This window comes from Schistocerca cancellata, chromosome 4, assembly GCF_023864275.1.
Source record: "Schistocerca cancellata isolate TAMUIC-IGC-003103 chromosome 4, iqSchCanc2.1, whole genome shotgun sequence".
Lineage (NCBI taxonomy): Eukaryota > Metazoa > Arthropoda > Insecta > Orthoptera > Acrididae > Schistocerca > Schistocerca cancellata.
The window spans coordinates 77,288,071-77,304,432 of NC_064629.1; the positions used below are offsets into that span (position 1 = coordinate 77,288,071).

Consider the following 16,362-nt stretch of genomic DNA (forward strand, 5'->3'; position numbering starts at 1 on the left):
AGCAAATTCATCTTCTCTAAACTGTACTTTGCAGACACAAGTTGGTTCCCACAATGGCAACCTGAAGGTTTAGATAGTGTTTTAGTGTATTAGATGCACAATGCCAGTGATGCAAGTGTGATCCTGGAGTCCCTCTTTAAGCCAAAACGGTAAAATTTAAAAACAAAACTGTTGCTTCAAAGTTATCTGAAAGGGCATTTTTCACAACCAAACAATGTCACACAACACATAATGCAATTTTTGGATGGAAAAATAACAATCAATTTTAAAAGAAAAATAATTTCTTTTAATGTTTTATCATATATCATGGGTCTGCTGTTACAAGGCTCTAGCAGAATAACTACCATCAAAACACACTATCTAAAACCATGACACCTGATACATTCACTCATTTTGCATTTAGTCGTAGGTCCAAAAACATTGTTTACTGGAATCAGTCAGTCCCTACAAGTAAAATATGAAGTAGTGGTAAAAACTGCACCAAGATCCAAGATGTCACAGGGTATGAATGGTCTATTTTTCTTTATTGCTAGTTCCACATTGATATGCCAGAACTTCACCAACAAACTTTCAGAGGTGGTGCTATCAACCAAAACAAAAAAAAATGTCCAGTAAACATGGGCTTAAAATGCACACCTTATGAGCTATGAGCATTTGTTTAGTAGAAAAGATGAGTTTCACAGTAGCAAAGATGAACAAGTATTTATAACACTTAGTGTGGTGTCACCGCCAGACACCACACTTGCTAGGTGGTAGCTTTAAATCGGCCGCGGTCCATTAGTACATGTCGGACCCGCGTGTCGCCACTGTCAGTAATTGCAGACCGAGAGCCACCACACGGCAGGTCTTGAGAGACGTACTAGCACTCGCCCCAGTTGTACGACGACTTTGCTAGCGACTACACTGACGAAGCCTTTCTCTCATTTGCCGAGAGACAGTTAGAATAGCCTTCAGCTAAGTCCATGGCTACGACCTAGCAAGGCGCCATTAACCATTTCTAGAGAGAGTCTCACTTGTATCATCAAGAATGCTGTATACAAATGATGGATTAAAGTTAAGTATTACAGAAGCTACGTACTTTTCTTTATAGCATTCATTACGTATCCTGTTTCAGACATCACGCCAGCCGGTGTGTGTAACGCGTGCATTTCGGCTACTTCCGAGTGGCGTGGCTGTCTTGCTACGTCACAACACTTAGTATGCACTTAAAATCCCATGTTAACTGGACTTTTTTTTCTTATGTTGGTCCATAAAACCAGCTCTGAAAGTTTTTCGTTGGAGTTCTGGTTCACCCCATATGTGAAACATACTCCATCCTCATGCAAATCTTCATGACTTCTGTCTCCAAAATCAACATGTCTGCTGGTACTTTCATCTGTTACTTACATCTTACCACACAATAATCACCTTTCAGTTTCTTTTCTCTTGTCACTTGTTATTACCGTTTTTCTTATATGCATTACTATCGTTCAGATCCCCCCCCCCCCCTTCTTCACAGTACTCTCTCTCTCTCTCTCTCTCTCTCTCTCTCTCTCTCTCTCTCAGTGTGTGTGTGTGTGTGTGTGTGCACATTTTTTTAAGGAAACAAAATCTCAACATACAGAGTAAAGAACAGATCATCAGTAGTGTGCAGTCTATTCTATTGCAAATCCCAGCCTCTTTCCATTTTCTGATAGTGTGTGTTCTTTTCAGCTGTAGCACAATTTACAATTTATTTGTCTGATGAGGATACTTGCTTTAACTACATATAAGTTGATGGATTTCATTTGGCATTATATTTCAAAGTAAGGAATATTCAGTTACAATCATATTCACAAGTCCACATCTTTTCAATGTCTTCAGTGTGCTTGGGACAGCTAGATGTCAATACAACAGGGCCATCTTCTGTAATGAGCACATCATCCTCAATGCGAATTCCAAGACCGCGGAATTCAGGAACAATCATTTTGTTGTTCTTCTTGATATAAATACCTGCAACAGAACCAATGGAAGGGACTGGCACTTTAAGTGAAGATCAGTAAGATATTGCACAACTGAAGACATGGTGTCTGAAGGTACAGTCACCACTTTTAATATAATGAAGAAAGACATTGTCTTGGTCACTTCTTATGTATATCTCAAATACTGGTTTTACCCTTTGTTAACACGTCACTCTCAGAACCAATATCTAAATACTGTGAAGTGAAGCTCATTCATGATGCAAAGATTCAAGGTTTTATTTCTTTTTTATGTTACTGAATTTTCAGCCTTTTGACAAGCTGCTTTTCACTGTAATGAGATGTTAGGTCTGATGATGACCTGTAAAAAGGTCAAAACTCGATATCTGAATTATAAAAAGTGACCTAATGGTGTCTTGTCTTTTTCTTCAGTAGCATACAGCACAGACAGAGAGCTATGTTAATTGCTACTATGTCCCAGCAACATTCTACCACATAAAAAAGAAAACAAAAGAAATATATATATATATATATATATATATATATCTAAAAGGAAAGATGATGAGACTTACCAAACAAAAGCGCTGGCAGGTCGATAGACACACAAACAAACACAAACATACACACAAAATTCTACCTTTCGCAACCAACGGTTGCCTTGTCAGGAAAGAGGGAAGGAGAGGGAAAGACAAAAGGATTTGGGTTTTAAGGGAGAGGGTAAGGAGTCATTCCAATCCCGGGAGCGGAAAGACTTACCTTAGGGGGAAAAAAGGACAGGTATACACTCGCACACACACACACATATCCATCCGCATATACACAGACACAAGCAGACATTTGTAATGGCAAAGAGTTTTTAGATATATTTTTCCCACGTGGAATGTTTCCCTCTATTATTTTCATATATATATATATATATATATATATATATATATATATATATATATATATATATATATATATATATGTCTGTATATGTGTGTGTGTGCGAGTGTATACCCGTCCTTTTTTCCCCCCTAAGGTAAGTCTTTCCGCTCCCGGGACTGGAATGACTCCTTACCCTCTCCCTTAAAACCCACATCCTTTCGTCTTTCCCTCTCCTTCCCTCTTTCCCGATGAGGCAACAGTTTGTTGCGAAAGCTTGAATTTTGTGTGTATGTTTGTGTTCGTTTGTGTGTCTGTCGACCTGCCAGCACTTTCATTTGTTAAGTCACATCACCTTTGTTTATATATATATATATATATATATATATATATATATATATATATATATATATATATATATATATATATATATATATGGTTATAATAGAAGGAAACATTCCATGAAGGAAAAATATACCTAAAAACAAAGATGATGTGACTTACCAAATGAAAGTGCTGGCAGGTCGACAGACACACAAACGAACAGAAACATACACACAAAATTCAAGCTTTCGCAACAAACTGTTGCCTCATCAGGAAAGAGGGAAGGAGAGGGAAAGACGAAAGGATGTGGGTTTTAAGGGAGAGGGTAATGAGTCATTCCAGTCCCGGGAGCGGAAAGACTTACCTTAGGGGGAAATTGTGTATACCCGTCCTTTTTTCCCCCTAAGGTAAGTCTTTCTGCTCCCGGGACTGGAATGACTCATTACCCTCTCCCTTAAAACCCACATCCTTTCGTCTTTCCCTCTCCTTCCCTCTTTCCTGATGAGGCAACAGTTTGTTGCGAAAGCTTGAATTTTGTGTGTATGTTTGTGTTCGTTTGTGTGTCTGTCGACCTGCCAGCACTTTCATTTGGTAAGTCACATCATCTTTGTTTTTAGGTATATATATATATATATATATATATATATATATATATATATATAAAGCATTTCTCTTTACAGTAACTGAACTTGTAGAGTGACATCTGTACTGTCATTGGCTCAACAAGGTTTCAAGTATATGACATTTATTACTACTTCAATACATGTTCCAAGTCTTGTTGAAAAAGTCACTGCTTTTCCTCTCTGCTTACATCAGATTCCTAGTATATAGTATTGTATGAGTTCTTTTGCTTTCTTTGGGAGCAGGAACACATGCTGATTTCCTGGAAGTCTCATTATTCTGTGTATGAGTCACATCATTGTTGGGAACACCTTGGTAGAGAACAGTGGGATTTGTAACACTCTCACTCTGCATGCAATCTGTGATCCTATTTTGAAATTCGTTCATTAGTCAAGGCAGTGGGAAGCCATTTACACACATTCAAGTATGTGTTGTGCATCTGACTCACAGAGAGGATCCTATATATATTTTTCCTTTGGTGCAGATTTATGAAGTCATTAACTTGGTTGGCAGAAAAATGCCAAAGTTTCTGGATGATGCCTTCCACTCAGCTGGAAACTAAAAGTTGATACCATGTTTCAGAGACAATACTGTATAACTAGAACCAAAATGATGCCCTGCAAGCTACATACATTTCCAACACTTTCTTTCCCTTTCACCAGAAGAATCCAAGTATGAGTTCACAGTAAATGTAACAGAGATCCTTGCTTCAGTCATGTGGGACAATCTGTAACTAGGTCCATCTTGTAATCACAATATCTGCAGTCACTGTTGTGTCACCGCCAGACACCACACTTGCTAGGTGGTAGCTTTAAATCGGCCGCAGTCCATTAGTACATGTCGGACCCGCGTGTCGCCACTGTCAGTAATTGCAGACCGAGCGCCACCACACGGCAGGTCTAGAGAGACGTACTAGCACTCGCCCCAGTTGTATGACGACTTTGCTAGTGACTACACTGACGAAGCCTTTCTCTCAATTGCCGAGAGACAGTTAGAATAGCCTTCAGCTAAGTCCATGGCTACGACCTAGCAAGGCGCCATTAGCCTTACAGTGCTTGTATTTAAAGAGTCTCATTTGTATCGTCAAGAGCGATGTACCACAATGATGGATTAAAGTTAAGTATTACAGCAGCTACGTACGTTTCTTTATAGCATTTATTACGTATCGTGTTTCAGACCTCATGCCAGCCGGCGTGTGTAACGCGTGCTTTTCGGCTACTTCCGAGTGGCATGGCTGTCTTGATACGCCACAACAGTCACAGATGAATGGGCAGATGGATGTGGCTACAAGGTATACACTGAGTGTGCATGGTAGTCATTTCCATCCACTGATCATATACTTACTGAAAAACACAAATATGACACACGAGTGAAATGCTGCTCTCTACAATGACAAAGTTGTGAGACCTCAAAAAAGTGCTTGCCAAAAACTGATAGCTCACTGAGTATTACACAGCAAAAAGTGTGAAACCCTCAATGTTTTTAATCACATGTAAAGAAAATAATAATGCAATAAAGAAAATAAAGGTTAAAGCTGTTAAACTCACAGTTAACCAAAGGCAAAAGAAAAATGTTAGAAATTCTTAAGACAGTTTGTTTAATCAGGCAAATAAAATGTAACGTTACCCAAAATGTGTCAGAAAGGTTTAAAAGAATGTCAAAATAAGCAAGAAAGCTAAGCGATTACTCATACCAAACAACAATATAAAATTATATCAAAAACTTGCCTCGCAGGAAATGTTCTTTCCAACACGAGCTATCCAGGCATGGCTCGCAACCCGTCCTTAAGGTATTATTTCTGTCAGTAATTCTCTCCTGTTTTCCAAACTTCTGCATACCTAGTTGAACTAGCACTTCTGGAAGAAAGTATTGGTCACAGCCTAGGGGTTGCTTATAAAACGAATCTCATTCTGCACCAGAGGTTGTTATTACTATATTAATGTCCATCCATCGTTTTCCTAAGTTTTTCATTATTCACCATGTCTTAATTATTGATGATTAACAGACATAGCCATGAACATATTTGCCTTGATCCAGCATTGGATTTATCTATTTTCTGAACAACACAAGTGTGACAAAGTAGCTCAGAGCTACTTTCAGCTTTCAGATGTCATTTCAGGCTTGTTCATCAGGGGGTGATTGTGGTTTCCAAATATCTTAAGTGTTCAGGTTCTTTGTCACTGTCACACCATTCATGATCTTGTCTGCATGTCAGTCATTTCTTGAGCGAAAGAAGTATCTGATACTTATTTTCAGCACGTTTCTGACACCCTACATGCACCACCCAACACATTACTGAGTAACAGCCTCTGGTTTCTAATAACAGACAAAGTAATTTTCAGCTCCTCTTGCGTAACAATGAATTTATGCATATATAATAAGTTACACTTTCAATGGGGTGAAATTCCAGTTCATATTCGGTCTCATCTTTTGACAAATAATAATAAAAAAAATACACTTGCAATTCAGAGTGCATCCAGTTTCCTCTACAATAGGATAACTTTTGAATCTAATTTTACTTGGGAAAATGAGCTGTAAGCAAACTGGAAGTAAAAAGTTATCAAATTCTGGAATGTTCTCCAACCATATGCATAGTTCAGTGTTATGACTCTTTGTTAGTCTCAAACTGTAATACCAAGATATGACCAATATTCTTACAAAAGTAATCTGTGGATGAATTAACACTAGCACTACTAATACTACAACAATCCACTGTTCACTTACAAAAAATTTATGAAAATAAACCTGCTCAAAAACTAAAATAAGTAAATCAGATGCAGGTATGTTCTGTGAATGATCTCAGAAAAAAATTCAGTGTATTGGTAGCTCCAAATTATGACAGTTGTTCACCAAATAACCACACTGGGCACAGGACTGGCACCTCGTCATCTTTTCAGACAAGTCTGGATCTGTGTATAGCATCACAATGGACACATCCAAATGAGGACACTTTGAGATGAACAGACATTGCCAGATTGCATTCATCATCACCATCATCATACATGCCTAGAACTGGGCATGCTGGTATGGGATGCCATTGGGTATACAACATAATCACCTCTGGTTTATGCTGGCAATTTGAATAGCATGCATTACATTTTGATGTGTTACGACTGTTGGCTGTGGTTTATTTTCAGGTATCCGTGACATCATCTTTCAAAAGCAATACAGAGTGTGTGTGACTTGCTCTGACCAGAACATTCTCCAGATCTCTCCCCACTGAAAGCACCCAATCGCAGGTTGCAAAAAGAATGACATGATGAGAATCACCAGCCACTACAACTGATGAACTCTGGTGCAGAGTTTAGCAGCACAGAGTAATGTACCCATATCTGTCATCCAAACTCAGTTTGACCTGATGCCCAGCGATGTTACAGCTGGTTTTGCAGCTAGAAGTGATAGCTCTGTGTACCCCCAGATCACTTACAAATTTAATCACGTATTGTTCCTCATACACTGCAAACACACAATAATTAAAATTTTGATATTTGATATCTGCCTGTTAGGTGCAACTGTAATGGCCAGCAGCATGAAATATCGTATTACTAAAAATTTTCATAACCATGGTATATCAAATCTGGCAAATATGAGTCTTTCATGAGGAATACTGGGCTGTTTAACATGATTATTTTATGGTCCTGACATCCTGCACCACTAGGCTTGTCTTCTCTATGATGTATTTACAACTTTAAGTGAGACTAAAAACATAAACACTACTTTATTTGGCTTGTTAATCCTAGTTCTTCCAAGGACTATGTGCTAGTTTTCTTATTTCAAGATAACTAAACACTGGGGGTATCATAACCTATGTTTCTTTACTACAGAAAAATCTGATGCTCAAAATGCCATTTTAAAAGTTTGTTGTACAAGAGCAATGATAAGAACACTGATAAGCCAAAACATTAGGACCACTGCCCACCATGATGTTGGATGCTGCCTGGTGGCTTTGAGGTTATGTGACACAGTAAAAAAAGTATGTATGCAGAGCAGACACAGATGGGGGGGATCACATTAGCAAAAATATAGACTGCAAATGGGAAAATCAATTGAGATAAGCAACTTTGACAAAGGATAGAGTATTATTACAAAGAGCCTGTGAACAAGTATCTCAAAAATGGTAAAACTGGGTCAATGTTCACATGCTACTGTCATGAGCATCTATGGAAAGAGATACAAGGACAGTGAAATTACCACTTGGTGCTAAATGGTTGGACGTCCATGACTCTTCACAGAATGTGGGGTTCAGAGGCTTTTCTGCTCTGTAAAGTAAGATAGAAGGTGATCTGTGGCATCTCTGCCAAAACAGCACAATGCTGGTGCATACACAAATGTTTCAGAGCGCACTGTTCATCACACATCATTGAACATGGACCTCCACAGCAGACCACCCCAGGGTGTTCACGTGTTGACCCAACGGCAATGTCAATTATGTTTGCAGTGGGCACAGGACCATCAGGATTTGACTGTCAATTGGCTCTTTGGGTGAATCAGATTTTTGTTACACTAGGTCGATGGTCATCTCCACGAATGCAATTGTTGAGGTCAATGGAGGCTCGAAACCTGCCCGCACAATGGACACAGGTCGTGGGAGCTGTATTATGCTATGGGAGACATTCTCCTGCATTTGCACAAAAACTGTGTTAGTAATTGAAGACACGCTGATAGCTGTAAACCACCTGCCTCCCTTCATGTTTGATGTATTCCACAACAGCAATGTCCTCTTTCAGCAGTATGACTGTCCATGTCTCAGAGCCAGAACCATGCTATAGTGGTTTTAGGAGCATTACAGTGAGCTCATCACTGATGTCTCAGTGACCAAATTTGCCTGATGTAAATCTTATGGAACCCATCTGGGTCACTATCAGGCGCCATCACCATTCGCGCAAATCAGCAGCCCATTATTTACGCGAATCACATGACCTGTGTGTAGATACCTAATGCCACATACCTCCACAAACCTACCAACAAACTGTCACCCCTTAAATGCAGAATCAGTGATGTATTTCACTCCATAGATGGACAAACAAGCTATTAAGCAGATGGTCATAATGTTTTGATACATCAATGTATAATTTAAACTACAGAAACATAAGTGACACATAAAACAAGTAGACCTGTTCAAACAACTGCAATCTTTAATATATGTATTTTAAAAAATTGTTATTTAATATTTTTTGTATTTTCAGTATAGCTGCACTTCCTCAATGGTTAGTAATCAGTAAATAAATCCAAAGTAGCCAACCAGTTGCAACAAAAGGTGGTTTTATTCCATCTTTGACCATGGTTTTGACAAATGTAAACTTGTCTTCTACAGAAATTCACACTGGAAAAAAATACCAAATAATGAAGCAATCTGACTTTGGCCAATGAAAATATGTGGTCACTGCATGTCACTGTATACATTACTAAATATGCTGCCCACTATGAAAAGGGATTGTCAAGAAAGAATAGTTAAACTTCAGAAATAAAGCCAATCAAATAAAATGACAGGTAATATTACGAGCTGCTCAGTGACTTAAGTAAACTCAGAGTTGGCGTGCACCTCATAACAAGATGTGACATTTTATTTTGTTGGCTTTATGTCTCAATTTCACAATTCTTACTCAAAAAGCCCAGATCGTAGGGGTCAGCATATTTAATAATACATAAAATGATGTGTGCTGAGAGCATATTTTCATTGGACAAATGTCTGATCATTTCACGATTTGGTGTTTTCCCAATGTGAAATTTTAGTTACATATATTTCTGAAGAAGACAGGTTTACATCCGTTTAAACCACAGTCTAATGTTGAATAAAACGACTGTTTGTTGGCTCTAGTTGGATGCTTTGGATTTATTTATTATGTTGTTATTTGTTGCCGAATACAGAAATTATTGGAGTTCCCAAGTACAGTGACCTGTATCATTTAAATACATGCAACATCAGGCATTCTATAATATATTGTGCTGTTATTTTTGATATCCTATTGATTACCTATGAAGAACAGTTGAAACAACTCACCTGGTTCCACAGTCACTGTCATTCTCGGTTCTAATCTTATACTACGAGCAATAAGAGGTGTGTCATGAACATCCATTCCCAAGTAATGGCTGACGTGATGGGGGCACAATGAAAACCCAACCTGTAATGTTAAACATCTTTATTTTAACTCGTGACGATAAAAAATAGGAATACTTCAGTGGTATGCATATACCACAGACAACAGTTTAACTGCTGTTTCACAACAGTTTAAAAGAAGTTTCATTTGCATATTTTCTACAGCTAAACATTTTGAAACAGCTATGACAAAATCCTCTGAAAAGAAGGAGAAATACAAAAAATAAATATGCCTACAGACATACATCATATAAAGAACAAGATATTCACGTTTCCTAACACTACAACACAAACAAGTGCTCCCTTATTAGTCCTAAGGGGAAATGAATTAGAAACTTACATCATAATGGTGAAATGCACAAAATATGTTTAGACAGATAATATGCAGGCATGGGACTACAGAAAACTGGTTTGTTTTAAATGAAAACTGTGTCAATTGGTGTCTCAAATTACTACTACTCACTGCTGGCTCAGTTTGACATCCAGTGAATATGCTTAGAAAAATACAATAGGTAATCAGTAGCATATTTGAATTTTGAACAAATTCAACATGAGGGCAACCATTATCCTCACCAAATATGGCATCTGTCACCTTTCTAAGGTTGGATGGATATTTTTTTGTAGAATTCTTTGTATATTTGAATGCAGTTCCCTGTATCAAAACTGGAGGGATTGTAAATTATATGTTACGGCATCCCATACAATGACATAGCAATTGTGCAATGCGATACTCAAGATGCTCCTTTTGCTTGCATGCTGCTGAGGATTCTCTATACTAAGTTCACCACACAGTGCTACAATATCCGCTCATAACAGAACCACTAACGGAATAACTCACTGCTGTCAATAGGTTAATGGTGGGCAACAAAAAAGATACAATTAAAAAGAAAGTAGATCTGGATTTTATGTCCCATCAACAATAAGATTACTAGAGATGGAGCCCATGCTTGGATTAGGGAAGGATGAGGTTTTGACCATGTTCCTTCAAAAGAACCACTCTGGTATCCGTCTTAAACCATTTAGGGAAACCACGAAAAGCCTAAATATAGGTAGGCAGACAAGGATTTTAACTTTCATCTACCTGAATGTGAGTCCAGTATCTTTACTACTATGCTGCTTTGCTTGGTAGAAACTATAGTTCCTATCTTGTACAAGGTCATGGTATCATTCTTTCTACAAATGGTTAATCACTAATGATACAATATATCTCTGTTTGGAACACAGCGATGATAAGCAGAAACAATGAGTCTATTCTTTACTTCTACATCTACATGGAGACTTTACAAGGAACTGTATGGTACATGGAAAAGGGTATCTTGTACCACTACTAGTTATTTCCTTCCCTACTCCACTTACAAATAGAGCGAGGACAAAACTGCTGTCTATATGCCTCTGTACAAGCCCCAATTTCTCTTATCTTCATGGTCCTTACACAAAATGTAGATTGGTGCCAGTACAATTGTTCTGCAGTCAACTTCAAATGCCAGCTGTGGATTCTCAATTGAGTTCACAAACAATATCCAAAATATTCATGTGCTGTTCGAATCTAATGGTAAGAAATCTGGCAGCCCACCTCTGAATGGCTTCGATGTCCTCCTTTAATCTGACCTGGTGGGGTTCCTGAACACTGTAGCAGTACTCAAGAATGGGTATCACTAATATTCTATAATGCAGTCTCCTTTACAGATGAGCCACATTTTCCTAAAATTCTTCCAATAAACTGAGGTCAACCATTCACTTTCCCTACTACCATGCCTATGTGCTCATTCCCTTTCATATTTTTTTGTGTTATACCTTGATATTGTCACGGCAGAAGCTGAGTAGCACCGTGGTGTAGAGGTTATAATACTTAACTGTTGCATGGAGCGCCATGACTTGAAAACTCACCTGGACTGTACAATTTCAATTTCTATATTCAGTTTGAGTACATTCTAGAAGAATCTACAAATGTCACGAATCACTGTACTGGAATGTTCTGTAGCTGTATACATACTGTATGTGTTCTGACTGGAGGCAGTTCGCTCCACCCTCTTGTATGTGCAAGTGCTGAATAAACCTTCGTTAAGTGAAGTTAGTGTTCGTCATTCATCTAATTACATCTACTTCTACACGACATTATTCTGGTCGAAGTGCCAGTTATTGGAACTTGTGATAACGCACATTATCGACAACACAGTGGCTCCCATCAGGCCACGACAGAGTCGCTATTTGCGTGGCGAGAAACTGGAGTTTGAGCCATATTCAACAGATCACAATCTATCGGAGACAGAAGAAGAAGAGGACGTTACGATGACAGCAACTGTGTGCCACCACATAAGACATCCTTTTGGGTTCTCTGGTGGTGATGGCCAAGATCCAAACAAATGGCTGAAGGTATATGAGTGTATAGCCAACTTTAACAAATGGGATGACACCGTGTGTTTGCCTAATGCATTTTTCTACTTCGAGGGCACTGCCAAGCAATGGTATGAGAACAACAACGAGAAGCTCACAAGCTGGGAAGTACTTCAGGCAGAACTGCGTAAGTATTTCGGCAACATACAATAACAGAAGTGCAAGGATGAAGATAAATTAAAGTGCAGGGCACAGCGTCCAGGAGAAACTACAGCATCCTACATTCAAGACATCTTGGAGCTCTGTAAAATAGTGGATCCTAGAATGGAGGAGGAACATAAGGTTGCACATCTCATGAAGGGTGTTGCCGAGGACATGTAACAAGCCCTACTCCTGAAGGAGGTTGCGACAGCAGACGACTTCATAAAACGGTGCCAGTATATTGAGACAATGCATCAAAAAAGAATTACACGCTAGAAGTTCGAACGGCTTCCAAATATCGTATCAATGTCTGTGATGGACGAAGGAACTGATTTCACAAGTGTTCTTCATCAGATGGTGAGAGAGGAATTTCAGAAGGCACTTGGATATCACAACAAGCAAAAAACTGAGATGCTTCAAGAGGTCATAAGGGAGAAAGTGGAACAGGCATTGAACTCAATCTCTTGTCCTTCATTTCCCTTTAAAACGGTGAAAAAGTCGAGACCCAGGCAGAGTTACATTCCTACAATGCCACATGAGGAACCTGTATGGGCACCAGAACAAGAAGATGTGGGTGCAGGATGACATAGGTCACCATCACCGCAAGCTAGCTGCAGGAGAGGATGCTCCCCAACACACTGTTTAGAAGCTCCAGCCGATCACCTAGCCGCCGCAACCTGGAAAACTAAAGGGTGCGACCTTCCTTGGAGGCGAGGCCGCTGAAGAGAAAAATCCTCCAATGTCGATCACTACAAAAATGATAGGAAACTATGTCAATATCCTCATGGATGGCCAACCAGCCTAAGCTCTTGTGCACTCTGGATCATCATATTCAGTCATTTTGGAGAAGTACTGTCACCAGTTGCAGAAAACCGTATTAGTCAACAACAAAAGATCTCTGCTGAAGATGGCTAATGGGAAATATGTAAAACCTACAGGAAGATGTACCATTCATGTGGGTATAAGTGGCCACACACAGCTCTTAGAATTCACCTTCTTACGAGTGTGTAGTAATGACGTCATTCTCGGATGGGACTTTTTGAAAGCTTCTCAGGCAATTATAGATTGTGGTCACTCGAAGATTATGCTAGACGAGATGAGATACTGTGGACAGGAAGATGTGCATCCGAGTGTGTGGAGACTATGTGTGTTGGATGAAGTGAACACTCCTGCACTAGAAAGGTAACTGTCATGGGTCATGCCATGCATCAACCCATGGACCTTGTTGTGTAATGTAAGAGAAGCATACCACTGAAAAATAACTTGGTCATCCCAGCCACTGTCATCTCGTTTAAGAATGGATTCGGTGGATTGTGGATAGTTAACTGTCACCGAGAACTGCAGCTCCTTCCAAGATGCATGTGCATGGCAAATGCTGAGCCATTAATTGAAGAACAGCTGAGCATCATAGAAATCTCCCATACCACGTCTGTGGGTGAAATTAGCGCTACCCCTACGAGACAAGATCATCTTGCTGCTTCAAGAGTTCTCTGAGTGCTTCAATCCACAGGTGAAGAGCAAATTAGACAAATCAACAGTGAATCACTGGATTAGCATTGGAGACCATCAAACAATAAGCCAAAGAGCATAGGGCGTGTCAACAATGGGATGTTGAATAATTCGCGACGAAGTAGAGAAAATGATGAAGAATGACATCATTCAGCCTTTGCAGAGTCCATGGTTGTCACCAGTGGTTCTCGTCAGCAAGAAGGATGGCAGTTGGCGCTTTTGTGTTGATTACAAGAAGCTTAATAAGATAACTAAAAAGGACGTTTACACTCTTCCATGAATTGACGATACACTAGATTGTCTGGAATGGGCTACGTTTTTTTCAACCATGGACATCAACTTTTGAACGGATGATGGATAATCTCCTATGTCCCCTGAAGTGGACGATGTGTCTTTGTCATTTAGATGAAATTATAGTGTTCACAGAGACTTTTGATGAACATATAAAAAGACTGAGGGCCGTTCTTAAGTGTCTTCAACAAGACGGACTGAAACTTAATCCAAGAAAGTGTCTCTTTGGAGAAAGGGGAAAAAAAAACTTGGACACCTTGTGTCAAACGAAAGTGTGCAGCCAGACCCAGAAAAGGTGAGATCTACAATGGAATTTCCTCTTCCTAAAAGTATGAGAAATTAAAAAGCTTCCTTGGATTATGTTCTTATTACCGTTGTTTTATCAAAGACTTTTGTATCAAAGCCAGGCCACTCCAAGAGTTGTTAAAAGCTAAATTTATCTGGGGTGGTGCTCAACAAGATTCCTTTGATGTGCTACAAAAAGGAGTACCTGACCTGTATGATGCAAGAGCACCTACAGAACTACACACAGATGTGAATGGATATGGGATCGGTGCTGTTCTGGTGCAAATTTCGGATGGAAAAGAGAAGGTTATAAACTATGCATCTAGGACGCTTACAAAAGCTGAGAGCAACTACTCAACTACAGAAAGAGAATGTCTTGCTGTGATCTGGGCCATATGAAAATTTTGACAGTATCTCTATTGAAGGCCATTTGCAGTTGTTACAGACCATCACTCACTTTCCAGAATGGATTTTCACTCTGCAGCGGAGTGTGCGCTGATATGATACTGGCAGAAGTAAAGCTGTGAGGACCGGGCGTGCTTCGTGCTTCGTGCTTCGGTAGCTCAGATGGGAGAGCACTTGCCCGTGAAAGGCAAAGGTCCCGAGTTCGAGTCTCGGTCGGGCACACAGTTTTAATCTGCCAGGAAGTTTCATCACTCACTTTGTTGGCTGACAGGTCTTAAGTATCCAACACGACGACTCGACAGGTGGGCCCTACGTCTTCAAGAATATGACATTACCGTAGTGTACAAAAGTGGAAAGAAGCACCAAGATGCCGACTGTCTCTCAAGAAACCCTGTGCAAGACCATCAAGATTTTGATGAAGATAGTGACTGTCTCGCTGCACTCCAGGATTTCTCTGCAGAGCAGAAGAAGGAGGCCAAGATATCTCAAATTATGCTTGCCTTAAATCGGTCACAGGATGTGATAGGACAATTTAAGGTAGTTAATGATTACTTTTCAAGAAAAACTTTGATGCGTTTGAAAAGAGGTGGTTAACAGTGATTCCTAAACACATGCGGTTAGATGTTTTACAGAAATTCCATGACACACCTGCGGCCAGAGATTTAGGATTTATTAAGATCTACGATAGAGTCCGCAAGAGATATTTCTGGCAAGGTTTATTTAGGAGTGTCTGTCACTATGTGTTGCACTGTAGAGAGTGCCAGAGGAGAAAGGCAAGTCCTCAAAAACCACCTGGTTGACTCATACCAATTCCACCAGCCGAAACTTATTTCCAGCATGTTGGGATTGACCTCCTCAAATGATTTCCAACATCTGCTAGTGGCAATAGATGGATTATTGTTTGCAAAGATTATCTGACACGCTATACAATTACAAAAGCCGTGAAAACAGCCGAAGCATTTGAGGTAGCCAAATTCATCATGGAAGACATTGTATTAAAACACGGTGCCCCAAGGTCGTTAATTACAGATTGAGAGAAAGTTTTTCAATCGAATCTTGTGACAGAGATAAATCATCGGTGCAACATTACTCATTACATGATGACTACCAACCATCTGCAAACTAATGGGCTTACTGAATGCCTTAATAAGACCTTCGCTGACATGTTATCAATGTTTGTCAATGTTAAGCAGAGCAACTGGGATGAGGTGCTACCTTTTGTGACGTTTGCCTACGACACCGCCAAACAAGTCACCACAGGATTTACGCCATTTCTCCTGGTGCACGGGCGTGAAGTGTCTACGATGATGGACACTGCGTTTCCGTTACATACTGATGATGTGGACGATGACTACATCGGCTAGATGTTAACCAGAGCTGAGGAAGCTCAGCAGTTAGCTCGACTCCGCACACCGCAGAGTCAAGAAAACGATCACCGAAGGTATGACGTGCGCCACCGCCCTGTTGTCTACCAGCCTGGTGGCCTTGTCTGGA

At 39.7% G+C, this 16,362-nt stretch overlaps 1 protein-coding gene across 1 annotated transcript in view; it reads right to left on the reverse strand.

Annotated features, from left to right (window-relative positions):
- Positions 1–1,500: 1,500 nt before the first annotated feature.
- The window catches only part of LOC126183648 (xaa-Pro aminopeptidase 3-like), a 208,967-nt gene continuing 194,105 nt past the window's right edge, over positions 1,501–16,362 (reverse strand). Inside the window, exons 6-7 of the mRNA XM_049925791.1 lie at positions 9,748–9,868; positions 1,501–1,971 (exon numbers count right to left, since the gene is read on the reverse strand). Of these exons, the coding sequence (XP_049781748.1) occupies positions 1,796–1,971; positions 9,748–9,868 (297 nt within the window). The 3' untranslated portion in view covers positions 1,501–1,795. The remainder of the gene's footprint in view (positions 1,972–9,747; positions 9,869–16,362) is intronic.